The 17540-nt window shown below is 34.8% G+C and overlaps 1 protein-coding gene across 1 annotated transcript in view; it reads left to right on the forward strand.

Moving 5' to 3' along the window:
* LOC133321880 (protein prickle) overlaps positions 1–2091 on the forward strand; it is a 57167-nt gene extending 55076 nt beyond the window's left edge. The window contains exon 6 of the mRNA XM_061530953.1: positions 217–2091. Coding sequence (XP_061386937.1) covers positions 217–2064 — 1848 coding nt within the window. The 3' untranslated portion in view covers positions 2065–2091. The remainder of the gene's footprint in view (positions 1–216) is intronic.
* Positions 2092–17540: the final 15449 nt, after the last annotated feature.

Here is a 17540-nt window from a genome sequence, read left to right on the forward strand (position 1 = left end):
CCAATACTTTCGCACTAGTCTATGCTTCCGTTCACCTTCTGTCATAAATAGTTAGTCGTCCTGGGTAACATTGCACCACTGATGAAGAAAGTTAGTTTAAGGATTTTCCATTCTCTCTTTTTTTGTATTTCAAGTGACATAAAGAAAGCTCTAGTCATGTAACGGAATAACCAAAAACTTTTTCAATTTTTTTCATTCCTCTATTCTGTCTTTCAGATTATCTTGGCCGACGAGTGCACCGAAGCAGAAGGACGTGCTTGGCATATGAATCATTTCGCCTGCCAGGAGTGCGAAAAACAATTGGGTGGACAAAGGTACATTATGCGTGAGGGCAAACCCTATTGTCTGCTCTGTTTCGATGCGATGTTCGCTGAATACTGTGATTACTGTGGCGAGGCAATTGGCGTAGATCAAGGACAAATGAGTCATGACGGCCAGCATTGGCATGCCACCGATGAGTGCTTCTCTTGCAACACATGTCGCTGTTCGTTGCTGGGACGTGCATTCTTGCCCAGACGTGGTTCCATCTACTGTTCCATAGCCTGCAGCAAAGGTGAGCCACCAACACCGTCGGACAGCTCGGGCACCGGCATGTATACCACACCTACACCACCCACTCAGAGAGTAAGACCTCAAACGCGTATTCCGTCAAGTCATGCCTCAAGTTCGCCGCCAATGTCACCTTTGCAACAGCAGCAGCATCAGCAAAACTTCAATAATGCCATGTATCAACTGCAAAGTCAGCAAATAGCGGCTGGCATTTCGAACAGCAGCAGTGTGAATGTTGTTGGAGGTTCCAATGTGGGTTTGGTGGGGATATCCACACCATCAGATGGTGCTAAGCAAAGCTACCCCACTTCAGATTCAGATGCGGGGGTGGTCAAGGATATGGAACATACTGCGGGTGATTTTACTGACTTTTCAGGCGGCATTAACTCGTCATCGTCACAGAACATGTCGCCATTGACATCGCCGGGAGAATTTAACCATTTGATGCCAAAGCCCATGGAACTGAAACATGAGGGTCCTTATAATTTCAATGAAATGGCTCTCAATTTAGATTCAACCTGGCCAAATAAGCCGATGCTGTCGGGAGCCAACAGTTATAACCTACAACGGCAGCTGCATCAAATATCCGAGGTGGAAAACACGAAGACATCCAGTATGCCTGAGCTGTCGATACAAACAAATACTTCATTACCTCAAAATCCCAATGCTATGAACCCTCAATATGGCAACTGTCCGGAATATTCTCAGCCATTGCAACCAAATCAAACACATGGTATCACCTCGGCACCACCATCTGAAGTTCCTGATCTTCCAACGCCAAATTTATCGGTGGCTTCAACAGCTTTACCTCCCGAGTTGATGGGATCTCCAACAGCCTCTGCGGGTGAACGCTCCATTGTGTCACATCAGTCGGGTCAGTCTGGTACAAATCCTCCCATACATCCAGTATCTATTCTGAGTGGAGCTTCGTCCTCATCGCCGATGAGTGGTGGTGGCGAAAGCAAAAAAGCCAAAGGTGTGCGATTCGAAGGCATACCCGCCGATACTTTACCACGATCTCGTAGTTATTCAGGTAATGGTGCGGGAACAAATCGCGGCAATGACAACAGCTCTGATACAACACAACGACATGGCGGTCACTCTTCCCGGCGACGAAGACGTCGAAAATCCCATCGTTCAGGCAGTGGTCATCGTTCCAACTCCACAACTCGTGCTGACACCTACACCACAACACAACCACTGTCTTCCTCGTACCAAGGACCACCGTCAATACTACAGTCGGCAGCGCTAGATCCTACACGTCATCATCATTCATCACAAACTGTCATGTCCAGTGGTCAACATGATGACGATTCCGATGATGCGTCCAGTGTCTGCTCGACCTGTTCATCCAGTTCGTCCAGTTCGGAGGATTATATGATGTATCAACTGCCACAGCGACGTCATTATGGCGGTGTACGCGTTAGCTATGTACCGAATGACGCCTTGGCCTATGATCGCAAACGCAAGCCATCCGATCCGAACGACAAAGACAAGAACTGTATCATTTCGTGATTTACAAGCAAATGCGTGAGCATCGATGCTGCTAAAAAACTGGTCTGCGAATACAACATAACCACTGCCGATTGCATCCGCATGCAAAAAAGCAAATCAATGCCTCCTCTACTAGTGATACTGCCGCCAATGGCATAATCGATACCGCCGTCGCCAATACCACGCCACAACTGCGTAGCTACTAAGGCCATTATCGTCGTTGCTACCACCACCACCATCATCACCGTCATCTTCTTCACAATAATTTATGCTGTTAGAAGCAGCTACATATTAATTAAGGATTTTTGTTTTTGTCTTCGAATGTGTTTTTTCGTGTTGTTGTTGTAGTTTGCATTTGCCGTTTAGATGTTTTTGTACGAATTAATGGTGCACAGTAGCATTCACAGTGAATATTTATTTGAAAGAAATTAAAAAAATTAGATGGAAAACCTATTTCTCCAGTTTCATGATCGTCGTTAAAGGCGACTTCTGTTATCTATATTGTAATGTAAAGTCAGAACAAAAATTCTTCGACTTTTTTAATATTCCACAACAAATATATTTTATAGCCATCCACGATAATGGTCACTAACAGAGGATAATTGCTGGAAACAATGGAATGGAATTGTTGTTCTGAATATTTTATAAATTTTGATATATCTAATTTTGTCGATGAAACGACCTACCAATGGACTTCTATGAGTAGAAGACCTTTTGGTGGACTTATGACAATGAAATGCTCTTCGATAAATGTTTCTGAAAATGCCGATAGTGTTTATATTCGATGGAGACTAAATGTCCAAGCCGATATAGTACGATATACCGTATCACAAATGGGAATGCAGTTTCCTATAAGAAGAACTTTTTTCCCATTGCCTTGTAGTCGAAGTAGTTCTATGTGGACTTATCAGCGTTTCAATAATATTTTCTACTAAATTTCTAATTTGAAAAACACTGTGCATCATTATTGATTTTCAATATTTATCTCAGGCAGTAGCCTCCAAATGGCAACCAGACAGACCGGTAATTTGGTCATGCTGGTATGGTCGATGTGCATGCAATAAAATAATACGTTTTGGCATCATTTAATCATGGCCTTTGGCTAGACGGCTTCTTTTCTGTTGCTGCTGTATTTCCATTTCTTTTTGGCGTTACCATTTTTGGCAAATGCCCGCTTTCTTATCTTTGTTCAATTGAAAAATAAAATGATTTTTTTTTTTGCTTTAATATACATAAAACTAAAATTGATGACTTTCGGCTAAGATAAGTATTTCGTGTGTATGTTCAAGGATGTAAACTTCAGCTTCAAATTTTAAAATGTTATGACATATCTTAGAACATAAAATGATTTATGTACCAAATATGCTAATGCTTCCTAAAGGATGTAGTTTAAAAAAAATGCAAATAAAACAAAAACAAGTTTCTATATATTAGTACATAGCACTTAATAATACACATACCATTGTAAATACTTTCACATTTATAGAAAACTAATCTATACGAAAGTGAATACAAAGTCTAAAGTACAATTCTCAAAAACTAATTTTACTTCCATTATTTACATTAATTACAAAATACATATGAACATCCGAATACAATAACTATGGTAAAGAAATAACAATAATGAGAACAGTAAATAAAGCAAAGCAATAACTTTTAATAATAATAAAGAAAATCTTCTAGTTGTAAGACAATTCGATTTAAGGTAATAATTTATATGTATCTGTATGGTTAAAAACAAATGAAACTGACTACATATTAAGTATGATATACACTCTTACACATATATACACATCTATATTTATACATATATAACGAAAAGAATGTTTAACTCCAAAAACTATGCATATTTTTAAACCAAGTTTATCTAAATTATTGAATAACTAACTTTTAGCTGTAAGTTTAATTTTATTTGAATAAAACAAAATTAACCGAAAAAATAAATTGTTGTCTTTCTTTTAAAAAGGGATTGTCGAAAATTGTATATACATTTTTGTGTTGAACGGATATTGTGATGCTGTGAAGGTAGTATAAGGAAAAGGTTTAAAAGGCGAGTAAAAATCGAAAACCGCGAGCAATTTGCAAAAAAAAAAAAAATAATAATAAATATTATGAAGCAAATTTGCAATTCCACGAATTTAGAATCGAGCTATTCTGATTGCACCACGTCGTATTTGTTATTTTGAGATATTTTGGGCTTTGGGCCTTCATTTGTCAATTATTGAAAATTTTCAAAATATTTTTTTTTTCAATTGGGTTGACATTATATTGAAAATTTTTTGTGAGAATACAGGAAACAATTGAGAAGTATGTATATACTATTTATATTTCATTATATGTACACGTTTTCCATAAAATGCACGTACATTTTGGGACAAACGCAAAGATGAAATTCAGAAGACATTCCGATTATATTTCTTAAAATAATAATAATAATAGTTCCATAGGGACATATTGTTCCTCAAAGTACCTCATGCCACGGAAAATATCAAATCAGGTGGTACCATTATATGGTACTATATGTCCAATGGTTGGTCAATGTTTTTGAAATTATAAACACTACACCTCGAATATGTGCAAAATTCTATCAATAAGCTCATAAAAAATACTCTGTCAAAAACATTTATTATAACAAAGAGTCTCATGATGTTACCTATTCAATATGCCAGGTACCTGTATATAGAGCATTATCTAGTCCATGTTTTGAAAAAATAATGTTCAAAATTACTGGGTAAGAACTTACCAAAAATTAAACGGAAAATATGTGTGGCGTTTTTTTAAAACGTTTACCTACAGTGCATAATTTCTGGGAAGAAGTTTTTCATTCACAAAATCTAAAGGAAAATTCGGTCGAAGTCTTTATAATACAAAAAAATAGGGCGGGACCTATAAGTATGAGCTATATGAAAACATTAACCTAAATAGAAAAATTTCAATATCCCGGAATTACATATTACCGTTGCTACAATGGGAATGGATATATATTTATTTTTGTAAAGAAGATTTAACACAACATGAGAAAATAATGAACTATGGCCGATACCATGGTTACTACCGGGAAACTTGAACCAATATTATTAATTTTTTTAAAGAGGTGTTGATCATCCAAAGTTAAAAATTACAGCCACTTTGGTATAAACACAGGACCAAACTCGCCAAAATACCGAATGTTGTGGGTACCGTAATATGGGAGCTACCTAAAAGAGTGGACCAATATTTATAATTTGTAGTATGATTCATTCAACCAAATAAAGAAACCAATACCAAACTTCAGCTGATTAGATTAAAAAACGTGTCCAAATCCTCACATTTGGAGTACTTTACATAAAGGGAGATTTTTTGCTCATTAAGTGCCGTTATATGGGAGCTAAAATATTGAACATTTTCAATACCAAATATCCTAGGAGTAGCAGTAATATATGTGCACATTGCAAAGTTCTATTATAAATATATAATAAACATATATGTGCACGAATTCAAATATTAAAGAACTTATAGCCACAGAAAGTTTAGAAGGCATAAATAGCAAAAAGACTCGCTCATTAACATCAAATTGTAGATATTCAGTACTAAGGTTACTTTATGTGTGCTCTGCTAAATGCCAAGGTATTACAAAGACTTGTACATTCCACTTTATGGTGTAGGGTATAAAAACAAATCTAAAGTGCCGAAAATTATACATTACAAATGTGCTACGCAAGACAACGTTTGCCGGGCCCGCTAGTTTAAAATAAAATTAATATTCGAAATATGCTTTATAGGGAAGTTCCCAGCCCCACTGGGAACTATTAGTAGACCTATACCGACATTTTTTTCCAAATGGATGTCAAAACACCAAACATCGGTAGCATCGTTCTATGGAGGTACCCTTAAAGGAGGTTCGATAACCATAATGTTTATGGGGAATATTGAGGGTAGCTCATTTGGGGGCTACTCCGAAATGTGAACCAATAATGATAATTTTTGAAAGGGAGATTTGCTACCCAATAAGAACTGAAATATCAAATTACAGTCAAATCGTATTAAACCTGATACCAAAATGCTGTAAATACTGTACTTAAGGTGTACCTAATTACAGAAACTTAAAAATCTGGAAATTGGGCTTGGAACTTCAACACATTTGATGAGTAGATAATCAGATGATCAAGTTATTAAACAATGTTTTACTTTAATACAGATCATTTGTTAAATGTTAAATTCGTATATATTTATTAAAAATATAAATAATTATGTTGATCATACGTCCTCTTTTTTTTAGAGGGCAATCATCAATTTTAACTGACTGACTGACTGACTGACTGTATGTCTTTCTGTAATCTTCTCTTGTCTTTCTGTAATCTATGTTTATAATCTGTCATCTTTCGTCATCTATATTTTTAAAACTTCATTACTATTTATTTGTATAAATATTCACTTATTAAGAGTTTAAATTTCGTTACACTAATGGCCAGTTTCAGAATCTACGAGAATCTTCTATTGCCGAAAAAATAAAATAACATTTACTTTAAATTGGACGAAATTGAAAAAAGTAAAGTCGAACGGGGCCGACTATATTATACCCTTCACCACTATGCGTATATTAAAAAGATGCATCCTAACAGAAGGGCCTTTAACATGACATTGGATAAACTGAAATATGTGACCATTATCAAAATGTGAACCGACATAGATCAATCCATAAATATGTCATTAGTTTGTTACAATTTTATTAAATTTTATGTAAATCGGCCTAACATTGAGTCTATGGAGCACCAGTTATTTAAAATCGAAAGAAAATATATATGGGAGCTATGTCTAAGTCCGAACTGATTTCAGCAAAACTTGACACATATTATATTACACGAACTTTAGTACGTTGTGCAAAATTGTGTGGCAATCGGCTTAACTTTGGATATTAAAATCGGTCAAATTTCGTGCAAAATTAAAATTAAATTCGGCAAATATATATGGGAGCTATATCTAAATCTGAACCGATTTTCACGAAACTTAACACACATCATTCTAGACTTAATTCAGTACGCAATGCCAAATTTTGTGCACATCGAAAGATATATAGGACTTTGGTACACCATTTACATTAAATTGGTCGAAAATATATATGGGAGCTATATCTAAATCTGAACCTATTTTCACGAAACTTAACACACATTATTCTATACTCAATTCAGTACGCTATGCTAAATTTCGTCCAAATCGAAAGATATATAGGGACTTTGGTAAACCATTTAAATTAAAACGGACGAAAATACATGTGGGAGATATGTCTAAATCTGAACCGATTTTTTCCAATTTCAATAGGGCTCGTCCTTGGGCCAACTAGACGAGCTGTGCCAAATTTAATCAATTCGGATCATAAATGCGACCTATACTTTGTTTACAAGGCCATTAAGGAACCGCCACCGAAATATCGTATTAAGAAATAACGATATATAGCCACGGAATGCTTTATTTGACATTTCCATGTTGTCGGATGAATTCAATGGAGTACGTTCTATGCATATTCTCAAAAGGAACCATGTGTCTATCTCGTTTCATTTTGCCTTTAACAAACATATGCATAAATACATAATACCATGTACCACAGAGTGGTGAAGGATATAAAGATGTATCGAAATCTAAACCGATTTCATCGAAACTTGTCACAGTTTATGTTATACTAATTTCAGTATGTTTTGTGAATATCGGCCACATTTTGGGTTATTGGTGCATCATTTACTTAAAATCGGTAGAAAATATACATTGAAGCTCTATACAAATCTAAACCGATTTCAACGAGACTTGGCAGAGATTAATTTATATAAACATTCATTGTACAAAATTGTGTGACAATCGAACAAACTTTAGGTCTCTAGTGCACAATTTATATATAATCGGAAGAAAATATATATGGAAGCTATATCTAAACCTTAACCGATTTTCACGAAACTTACCACACATAATTCTAGACTTTATTCAGCACACTATATAGGGACTGTGATGCACGAAACTATATATGGGAGCTACATCTTAATCTATACCGGTGCACCATTTACTTAAAATCGGACGAAACTATATGGGAGCCAAATCTGAACCGATTTTTCCCAATTTCAATAGGATTCGTCCCTTGGTCAAATAAATAATCTGTGCCAAAATTCATCCAATTCGGATAATAAATATGACCCGGATACCATGGATAGATAGACGGACATGCATAAATCGACTCAGAAAGTGATTCTATGCATATTCTCTAAAGGAACCATGGCTCCAACTCTTTTTTTTTTGTCTGTCATTTCGTGAAATCCATTCAATTCAAGACAATTTTATGCAACAGAGTGTCACCTATCAAAAGTCGTTAGAGGCTAGTGTGATTATAATGTGATTGTCTATCGAAGTATTTCAAACGGAACGGAAACGTAAACTCAATTTACCTTTTATTCTATGATGACGTGTATAAACTGACGCCCAATATCGATGTTATTTGACTGGGTCAAAAAAGATTTATAATACCCCAAGAGCGTAGTTCTTATTAGATATAAATATGTATCAACCAAAATAGAGTACATGCAAATACCATACCAGCATTCTACTGAAGATTATACACTTGCCAAGTGACTTTTGTTCATCTCTGGGTTATAAGTCAACCAACGATCACCCTCAAATTTAATATCAAGTCATCAAGAATAGAGTCTTTGCCAAAGTATTAATAATAAACCAGTGTAATAAAATATGTAACCAACCTCCCCAACATTAATAATCTACCATTAATTAAAAAACCTCATAACATTGGTCCGTATCAGTAATTAACTTATTACTCCTTTTTATGGTTCAGTGCAACATTTGGTCTAAGTTCACTCATGTTCTTCCCTACCTTAAACTCCTAGCAGATTAAATTCTATAACTTCGACACGATGCTATAGAATTTACGACATGAACAATACAGCAACAGCACATACCAAAAAAGTGTTCAACCAAAAACCAAGAACCACTAAGCCTTAGATATCATAAATTCATAATAAAATACGACCCCAATTGTGAATGACCGACCATAAAGCGATAGTGAATGACCGACAGGGCTAGGCCAGTCAACCACTTGCACAAAGGACATAATGACCGTAGTCCAGAGTGCAATAAATAAACTCGCTCACTCTCGCTATCTAAAACGCACACATACTAACTTTCTGCTCCCATTCAATACAAGTTCAACATGTACTCTGTGACCAATTTCCGGCCAACAAATCACCACACACACACACTCGCTCAAAATGCACATTTGTGTTATGTGTAGACGAACGAACCAATAAATAGTGCCCAAAATCTTCTCTATAAAAATTCTATCACCACCTTCAGTTGTGGTACTAAAATGACCCCATGTGACAATGTTCATTGTCGGTATATGGCCGTTGGTAAAGATGCTACGCAGAGGTGGGGCAGTCGTAAAGAATACCACCAATACAACACAATGGCCATCATCGCCGTCATTATCACCATAACTACACAGTCCTAACGCAGCAGACACTTTGGCAGCAAGTTGTTGCAAATGCCAAGAAAGGAAATAACTTTAACGATTATTTGGACTTTAGGAAACATTTTTGTGTGTCGTGGTTTTTGTGGTAAGCCTTAAGGCGCTTTGTTTCAGTTTCATGATGCCAGAATGTAAGCCTTTCGAAATGCGCAAAGAAGAAAAAAAAAATTATATGTAAGTAGTCTATATTGGTCTGGTTATTATTAGATGAAATGGGGGGGGGGGGGGGGGTAAGAGCAGGTTCCACCACAAAAAAAATTCAATCTTCAGGGTCTGAGAAACAAATTTGATTTTTGGATGCTGTGTATTGTTTTACCGCTTAAACTAAACCAAAATATTAGGAAAGACAATTTCAATGAGCGAAACACTATTACTAAAATCGGTAGAGCTGTAAACCAAGTATCACTGCCAAAAAATTTTTTAAACAACCAGTGCACTATGTTTTTTACGTTTATTTTGGCATTAACTCTAATTTTAAAGCTATTGAAATTTGGTTTGTATAAATTTTTTATGCTCCCAAGATGACCTACCAATTTTCATATGCTTTGGGACACTATCTCATATAGCTGCCATATAGCCGATCTGCCCGATTTTTCCCGAATTTTTTGTTTATAAAGCTATTGAAGTGAAATTTGGTTTTATACATTTGTTATGATTTGGGATACTTTTTCATATAGCTGCCATATAGCCGATCTGGCCGATTTGCACAATTTTTTGTTTATGAGGCTATTGAAGTGAAATTTGGTTTTATATAATTTTTTTATGCTCCCAAGATGACCTACCAATTTTCATATTTCATATAACTGCATATAGCAAAAAGTTTGTTCCTTACTTCGGCTATATTTCCATTACTGACTGCTTTATTCAAAACAAAGGCCATGTCTCTGTCGTTGGATATTTTGGCTGAAACCGTAGCAGCATGGACTACCAATGGTGTTGCATGTTTATTTTGTGAAGCAACTTCGGAGGCTAATTTCCTTTTTAGTCTAGGTCGAGCATCTTCATAATTTAATTTTGGGCGACCTATTTTGTTTGCGGAAACATACTGCTCATCCATTACTATAATTATACTTTTGCTAAGCCATTTTGAATGTTAGGTTTAAATCGCTCTAATTTAGGTTGAACTTTGGCAAATGTTTTTTATGTAACACAGTGACACATTTTTCAACATTAAAATCTTGAACCAATCGAGACCCCCAAAATCTTGAAGCTTGTGATGGTGGAAGAAAATCCCTAGCTGGGTTTTGCATTATTAGCTAAGGATTTCTTTTAAATTAATTTTTAAAATATTCGACTGGGGCGGATTTTAGCACAATTTTCGAATAATACGTACTTATTATTGAGTCTATATCTCGTGAACTATTCGAAATATTGCTTTTCTCTCTTAAGCAATATTTTTCCTCTTAATTAGGTCTACAAATTTTCTCTTGAGATAAATTCAATAAAACTACATCATGCTGAAAATAGCACAACTGCAAAAAAAATTTAAATTTAGACATACTTTTTCCATGTTTTTCACTCTTATTTCAGAAACTGCTACTGACTCGGACAAAAAATATATGACAAAAAGATAGCCAATAGCAAATCAAACAACTCTTCTTAAAACCCCGATTTCATTGGTTGACTCCTTCACATAGTTATAGCCTCACAAATTCATCAAAATGAACCAAAGAAATTCACTCCCAATTGTATGTTTATAGAAATAAAAATTGCTATGCTTTTTTCAATAAATAGGTACAAAATTGAAGTAAAAATTAAACATGGAAAAAGTAAGTCGAAATTTTAATTTTCTTGCAGTTGTGCTATTTTCACTATGATGGTGTTGTTTTATTGATTTTATCTCAAAAGAAAATTTTTAGATCTAATTAAGAGGAAAAATATTGCAAGAGAGAAAAGCAATATTTCGAATAGTTTACGAGATATAGATATAGTATTATTGGAAAATTGTGCTAAAATCCACCCCCAGTCGAATATTTTAAAAATTAATTAAAAAAACTTAGCTAATAATGCAAAACCCAGCTAGGGATTTTCTTCCACCATCACAAGCTTCAAGATTTTGGGGGTCTCGATTGGTTCAAGATTTTAGTGCTGCACAGTGTAATTAACAAAATCTCTAACTTGTTTTGATATCAGTCGCATTTTGTCTTCATTTAAGGGGACCCCCCTCGGGGTCAAAAATTTTGTTGAAGATATAGCCGATTTATTGTGTCAGCATCAAGTGACGGCTGAAGGGCTTCTCAAACTTTAAACGCGTTTTTCTCTAAGCATTTTTTTGTGAATGGCAGGCACGATAACTCAAAAACTAATAACCCAATCGATTTCAAATTTTTACAAGCCAATAAGTTGAGTTTTGGTAAAAAATCGGCGATTTTCTAAAAATATTTTTTCCAAGGTCCACCATTTTGTTAAATTTTGAGCGAAGTCAATAATCCTAGTTCATACGAGAGCCAGACATGTACTCTTTCTAACACCGTTGGAATTTTCGGATTCCGATGTTCCAGTGAGGAGTTATCATGCCCGCTGCTCCAAATTTCAATAAGCGCTGCAAGGGCAAACACATGTTTATCAGTAAAAACATGTGTTGGCAGAAAATAGAACAAAAAAGGCTAGATACAGTTTTGTTAATAACTTGGCATTTACACCTTCTTGCAATGCTTTGCCATTCACAAGTTACACTCCACGGAACAAAACTACAATTTATAGACTTTATATAATGTTATACATAAACAAAACATTTCACAGTATTACAACAACAGACAAATATGACAAAAAGGGCATCTCGTCTTAATTTTACATACCTGCACTAACGTTTTCCATAATTACACATTTTAATATTTTTTCAATTTTGTCAAACTACAAGCACTCGAACTTAGCTGATTTTTACAGCCAGTTGTACCAAAACAATGTGACTTACAAACTGCTGACTTTTAAAGCTCGCCAGCAAAATAATAATATGGGTATCTACATTTAGGAAATCAGTTACATTTCAAAATATGAAAACAAAAAAAAAATTGACTTTATGCCAAAAAATCATACTTTTTACCCATAGTGCAGGGTACGGAGCAGTATAAGGAAGGTACAGGCTGATCATATAATACCCTACATAACTGCCACAGAACTTTAATTTTCTGTGGATCTATTTTTCGAGCTTGGACAATATTTTGCAATATTTTCAACCTGTTGACCAATAAAAGGTTGAAGATTACCCTGGCATATTTTCAAAATCGTGATTTAGCGGTGTGGACATTTACACCATAATATTCATTAGTCATTTTTGTAATTTTACACACAAATTATTAGTTTATTTGATCCGCTAAATTATCAACCCTACAGATCCCCCTCTCGGCTTATAACTGTTGCGTCAGCCAAAAGTAAAGTTTTAGTCCATTTCATCCCCGAATTATCATCTGATCATCACCGAAAATTACAATATTAGAATAGGTAGACCCTTGTTAAGTATTATTCCCCCATACGAGTACATACAACGATATAATTGGTATAGATTTAAATATCAACCGCTCCTCTTGAATATATGGCCAACTTATGTGGTCTATGTCCTTCGGGACTAAATATATAAGCCACATATTTTATTATTTTCTACACCAAAGTCTGGGACCATTTGGCCCGAAAAATCTTGATCGATCTTCATAAAAACTGTCATGCTTATTCCAAGGTTAGGTGAAAGAATTGTTGATCCACGACACACTCTAGCCACGTCGCTGATGTTACCCATATAACGTTCCCACACCATGTTCGCTATTTCCAAGTTTTTATCATAATTTTCCCAATAAATTTGGCATACTTGCGGAATGAAGGATATCTTCCCACACATTTTGTATATAGCCCCCCTTTGTAGACGAGCTGAAGCTTAGCGAATCTTTATAGACGAGCTGAAGATCAGCGAATCTTTATAGAGAAATTGATACGTAGAGCCTTTATACTGGAGTTGAAGGCCAGCAAGTATTTATAACCGAACTCAAGGAACCTCAGTGAATCTATACATATGACCTGATGCGCAGGAAGTCTTCATAAACGGTTTTAACGTCCCATACAAAGAAATCCAATCGATTCAAAAAACGATTCCTACATTGACTTGTACATAAAAACTTTAAATGTTCATCGATTTCGGCGACCAATATCTCATTCTGTTCAAAAGTTATGTGGTTTTACATGGAATTTTGGATTTGGATTTTGTTTGACCTTTTTACCTACAATTTTAAATCGTTTCTGAGAATCATAACACTTGTTTACATCACCTGGAAAGGACAAAATTGAACAAAATATAAAAGATTCAGGTTCAAAACAATATTCCTTACATTTTTCCTGTTTAAATAAATGGGACTATGCCACTATACCTCGGTCTGTTGTTACAATACCATAACAACAATCTATTGGAATATTTCTAAAAAGAATATGTGAATTAAAGTATACAAATTTATAGTTTATAAAAATCATAAAATTTATTTAAATTCAATCAATTCTTGTTGGCCCAATTATATCGCCTATATTCAATACCATAACCGACACTCTCGTTCATTCTATTTTACACAAATGTTAAAATTAATTAAAAACCCATCTGTTTCAATTCCAATACATATTTTATATATATTCACCAGTTTAATGAGAAGTCATAAATTACATACGCACACCCACACACATGCCACCCCGTGTACAAGTGATTGCAATTTTCTTAATTATATTACTTCCCACAACCCCCACACCCCCACAATATTACCCACATCGAAGACATATCTGAAATTATTAACGCTATTAACACGAACACTGCGAAACTAACAGTAAATGGCGCATAAAAGTTGATGGCGAATATGTGCAAATGTCCTGCACTATAGTTGCGAATCGTAATGAATCATAAAAGGCAAACATTTCGAACAACATCCCTGTTAGAAGTGTAACAAAATGAAAACCTTTTTTATAGCACCAAATACACAATGTTGTGGAGTTTGATGTTGGTTGGCGGTTTATTGTCAAACAACACCTTAGGAATATTAATGTGTATCGAATGCACCCTCCATTCGGTCAATATTAAGTTAAGTGATTCTGTGACTGATTTGGCCTAATGTAAAAATCTTTGGGTATCTCACTTAAAAACATAGTTAAAATAATGTAATCATGAAATGTAAAATTGACACAATGATTCCACACTCGAAAAATGTAGAAGTGATTGGCTGACTTACGGACTGACAGACTTAAAGATGCATCAACTCACAGACGAAATCTTGAAATATTGGGTGAGGATCAGTCTTAGTTCGAGGATGTCAGATAAGGCTAGGTTTTTGGAAATTTGTACTAGAACGGCACGAAAGTACTAAATATGGTACCATTTGTATTTGGCGAACCAGTGGAGTTAGAACTCTTAAATTTGAATTAGGTCACTGATGGAGTATAGGACAGATGTACCAAAGGGGTTTTTTTTTAATATTCGAACCATAAGTATCCAAAAATTTGGAATGCGAATCAAAGTTCAGAAGTAGTGTCGGTAGGTAGGGTTGGTTTTGGAAATGTGTACTCATGTATACAAAAATACTAAACAGTACTAAGATAGGTACAATTTGAATTTGGAGGAACGGATGGAGCTGGAACACTAAAATTTGAAATTAACATTGCCGACAGAGTGTAGGATTGGAATCTGTTTTGAAAATTTGTATTTATGTGTACGAGCAGTATTATATGGTATTATATTTGGTAAAATTAGATTTGGTTGAACCGATAGGGTTGGAACACTGAAATCTGGAAATAAGATTGCTACTGCATTTTAGAATAAATGTGTTCATATTTAGATATAACTCCCATACATAGTTTCGTCCGATTTTATGTAAATGGAGCACCATACTGCCAATATTGGTCCGATTGAGACAATATTTTGCACAGAGAACAGAATTAGGCCCACATTGATGTATGCGAAGTTTTGTTGGAAACGGTTCAGATTTAGATATAGCTCCCATATATAGTTTCCTCCTGCACAGCTTACCTCGGGGTCAAACATTCTCGGGGTCAAACATTTTTTTTGATTTAATTCGAATCTACACTAATTCAAGAATGTCCCAACAAAATTTCAAGTGAAAATCTCAAGAACTCTTGAAAATATATCCGATTTATTGTGTCAGCATCAAGTGACGGCTAAAGGGCTTCTCAAACTTTAAACGCGTTTTTCTCTTTTGCGAATGGCGGGCACGATAACTCAAAAACTAATAACCCAATCGATTCCAAATTTTTACACGTTCCTCTGTGAGTGTATAGCTATCGTATGAACTAGGATAAAGCCAATCGGCGATTTTCCAAAAATATTTTTTCAAAGGATATAGCTTCCATATATATTTTCATGCGATTTCATCAAAATAGTGTACCAAAAAACTAAAGTTTGTGTTAGTGCAAATCGAGATAAATTTTGGATAGTGCACTGTGTTGCAGCATGCCAAAAGGTGGATGCCATGGTAGCTCTAATACGTCCATTTATGCATAGATCTTATACATATTTTGGTCGATGACTGACATTCAATTTTTCATAAATTGCAGATTGGTATGTGTATTGGTTGTTTTAACTTAGTTCAAATATCTATTAACTTCACGCAGTTAATTTCGTCCGATTCCATTTCAATAGTCCTCCAAAGATGCTATGTGTATTCTGTCTAAAGGATATTGTACATATGAGCATCTCTTGTATGTACCCAAAGTTGTGAAGGATGTCATATAGTCGGCCACGTCCTACTTTTGAACTTTCCTTACTAATTGTATGTTGGATCTATTCAAATTACGAAATTTTTGAAAATGTACTAATGTAGATTATCAACGCCCAGAAACGGTATAAGCTTGAGTCTTTAAATTTTATCTGTGCGTCAGTGTAGGTGCGTAGGCTGGGTTTGTGGAAATTCATATTATAAGGGTACGAAAAGTACTAAAAAGATTACTTCCAATAAGAAATGACCAGAAAAAAGTATGAAGCTAGTCTCCCGAAATTTGGTATTTGGTTCAATATTCGTTTGAATTGAAATTCGTACTAAAAATATACTACAAATGGTTGCATTTATATTTGATGCACAAAAAATACTGAAATGTACCATACCAATAATTATTGGGTGTACAAATAATACTATTTGTGGGTTGAAGTAAGAAGTCGTTTTCGATAAACTGTAAGAAAACTACGAGATGCTACTAAATGTGGTTCCTTTGTTATTGGTTGGGTGGAAAAAGTTGGATCTTAGATAAATTATATTGGGTCATTGTTGGTGTGTATGTTTGTAATAGAAGGAGGTTATTAAAAAGCACTAAAGTGTCCGAAGAGTAATAAATGAAACTGATTTTAGAACAATATACACTTGGTAAATGCATAAAGATAAATTTTTGAAAACTTCGATATGACACTTTTGAGATAGAAATGCAATTTTTTATAAGCTAGTGGGGTAAAAATATGAGAGAGTTTTACGAAAATCTAAAAATGTAAAAAAATACCTAACTGTACTAATATTAGTACGTTTGGTATAGATTGAGCGAATACAAAATGGCATCTTTAACCTTGGTATGGGAACTGAGCTTAGTGGGTAGATTCGTACTTTATGTGCAAGGAATTAAATAATATTTTCAGATATTCTTCAACCTTGACTTTAAAAAAATATTACTATTGGCAACATTTAACTAAATAAGATTCATATTTTCACTAGACTAAAATTTTCCACCAGTTTTATGAAGTGATTTCATGCTTCGACCAATACCTCCACAGTACAAAATTAGTTCACATCTAGTTGACGTCCCATAATGAGATAGAAACAATAACAACGCCACAAAATGTAACTACGCATTAAGTGAATTTTATACGAGGTTTGCCATATTAGTTCCTACATCCTTTCGAAGAAGCAAAGCAGCATTTGCTAGGACATGCATACTTCATAAATTATTCGAACCACAACAAGGCCAGAATATAAAGCATCCTTAAATAGCTCCGAAAATGTTGTTATTGAATCTTTGTGAAAGTGTGTGACCA

This window comes from Musca vetustissima, unplaced genomic scaffold (assembly GCF_032173495.1).
Source record: "Musca vetustissima isolate MV318-11 ecotype Yass unplaced genomic scaffold, APGP_CSIRO_Mvet_v1 utg10644, whole genome shotgun sequence".
Lineage (NCBI taxonomy): Eukaryota > Metazoa > Arthropoda > Insecta > Diptera > Muscidae > Musca > Musca vetustissima.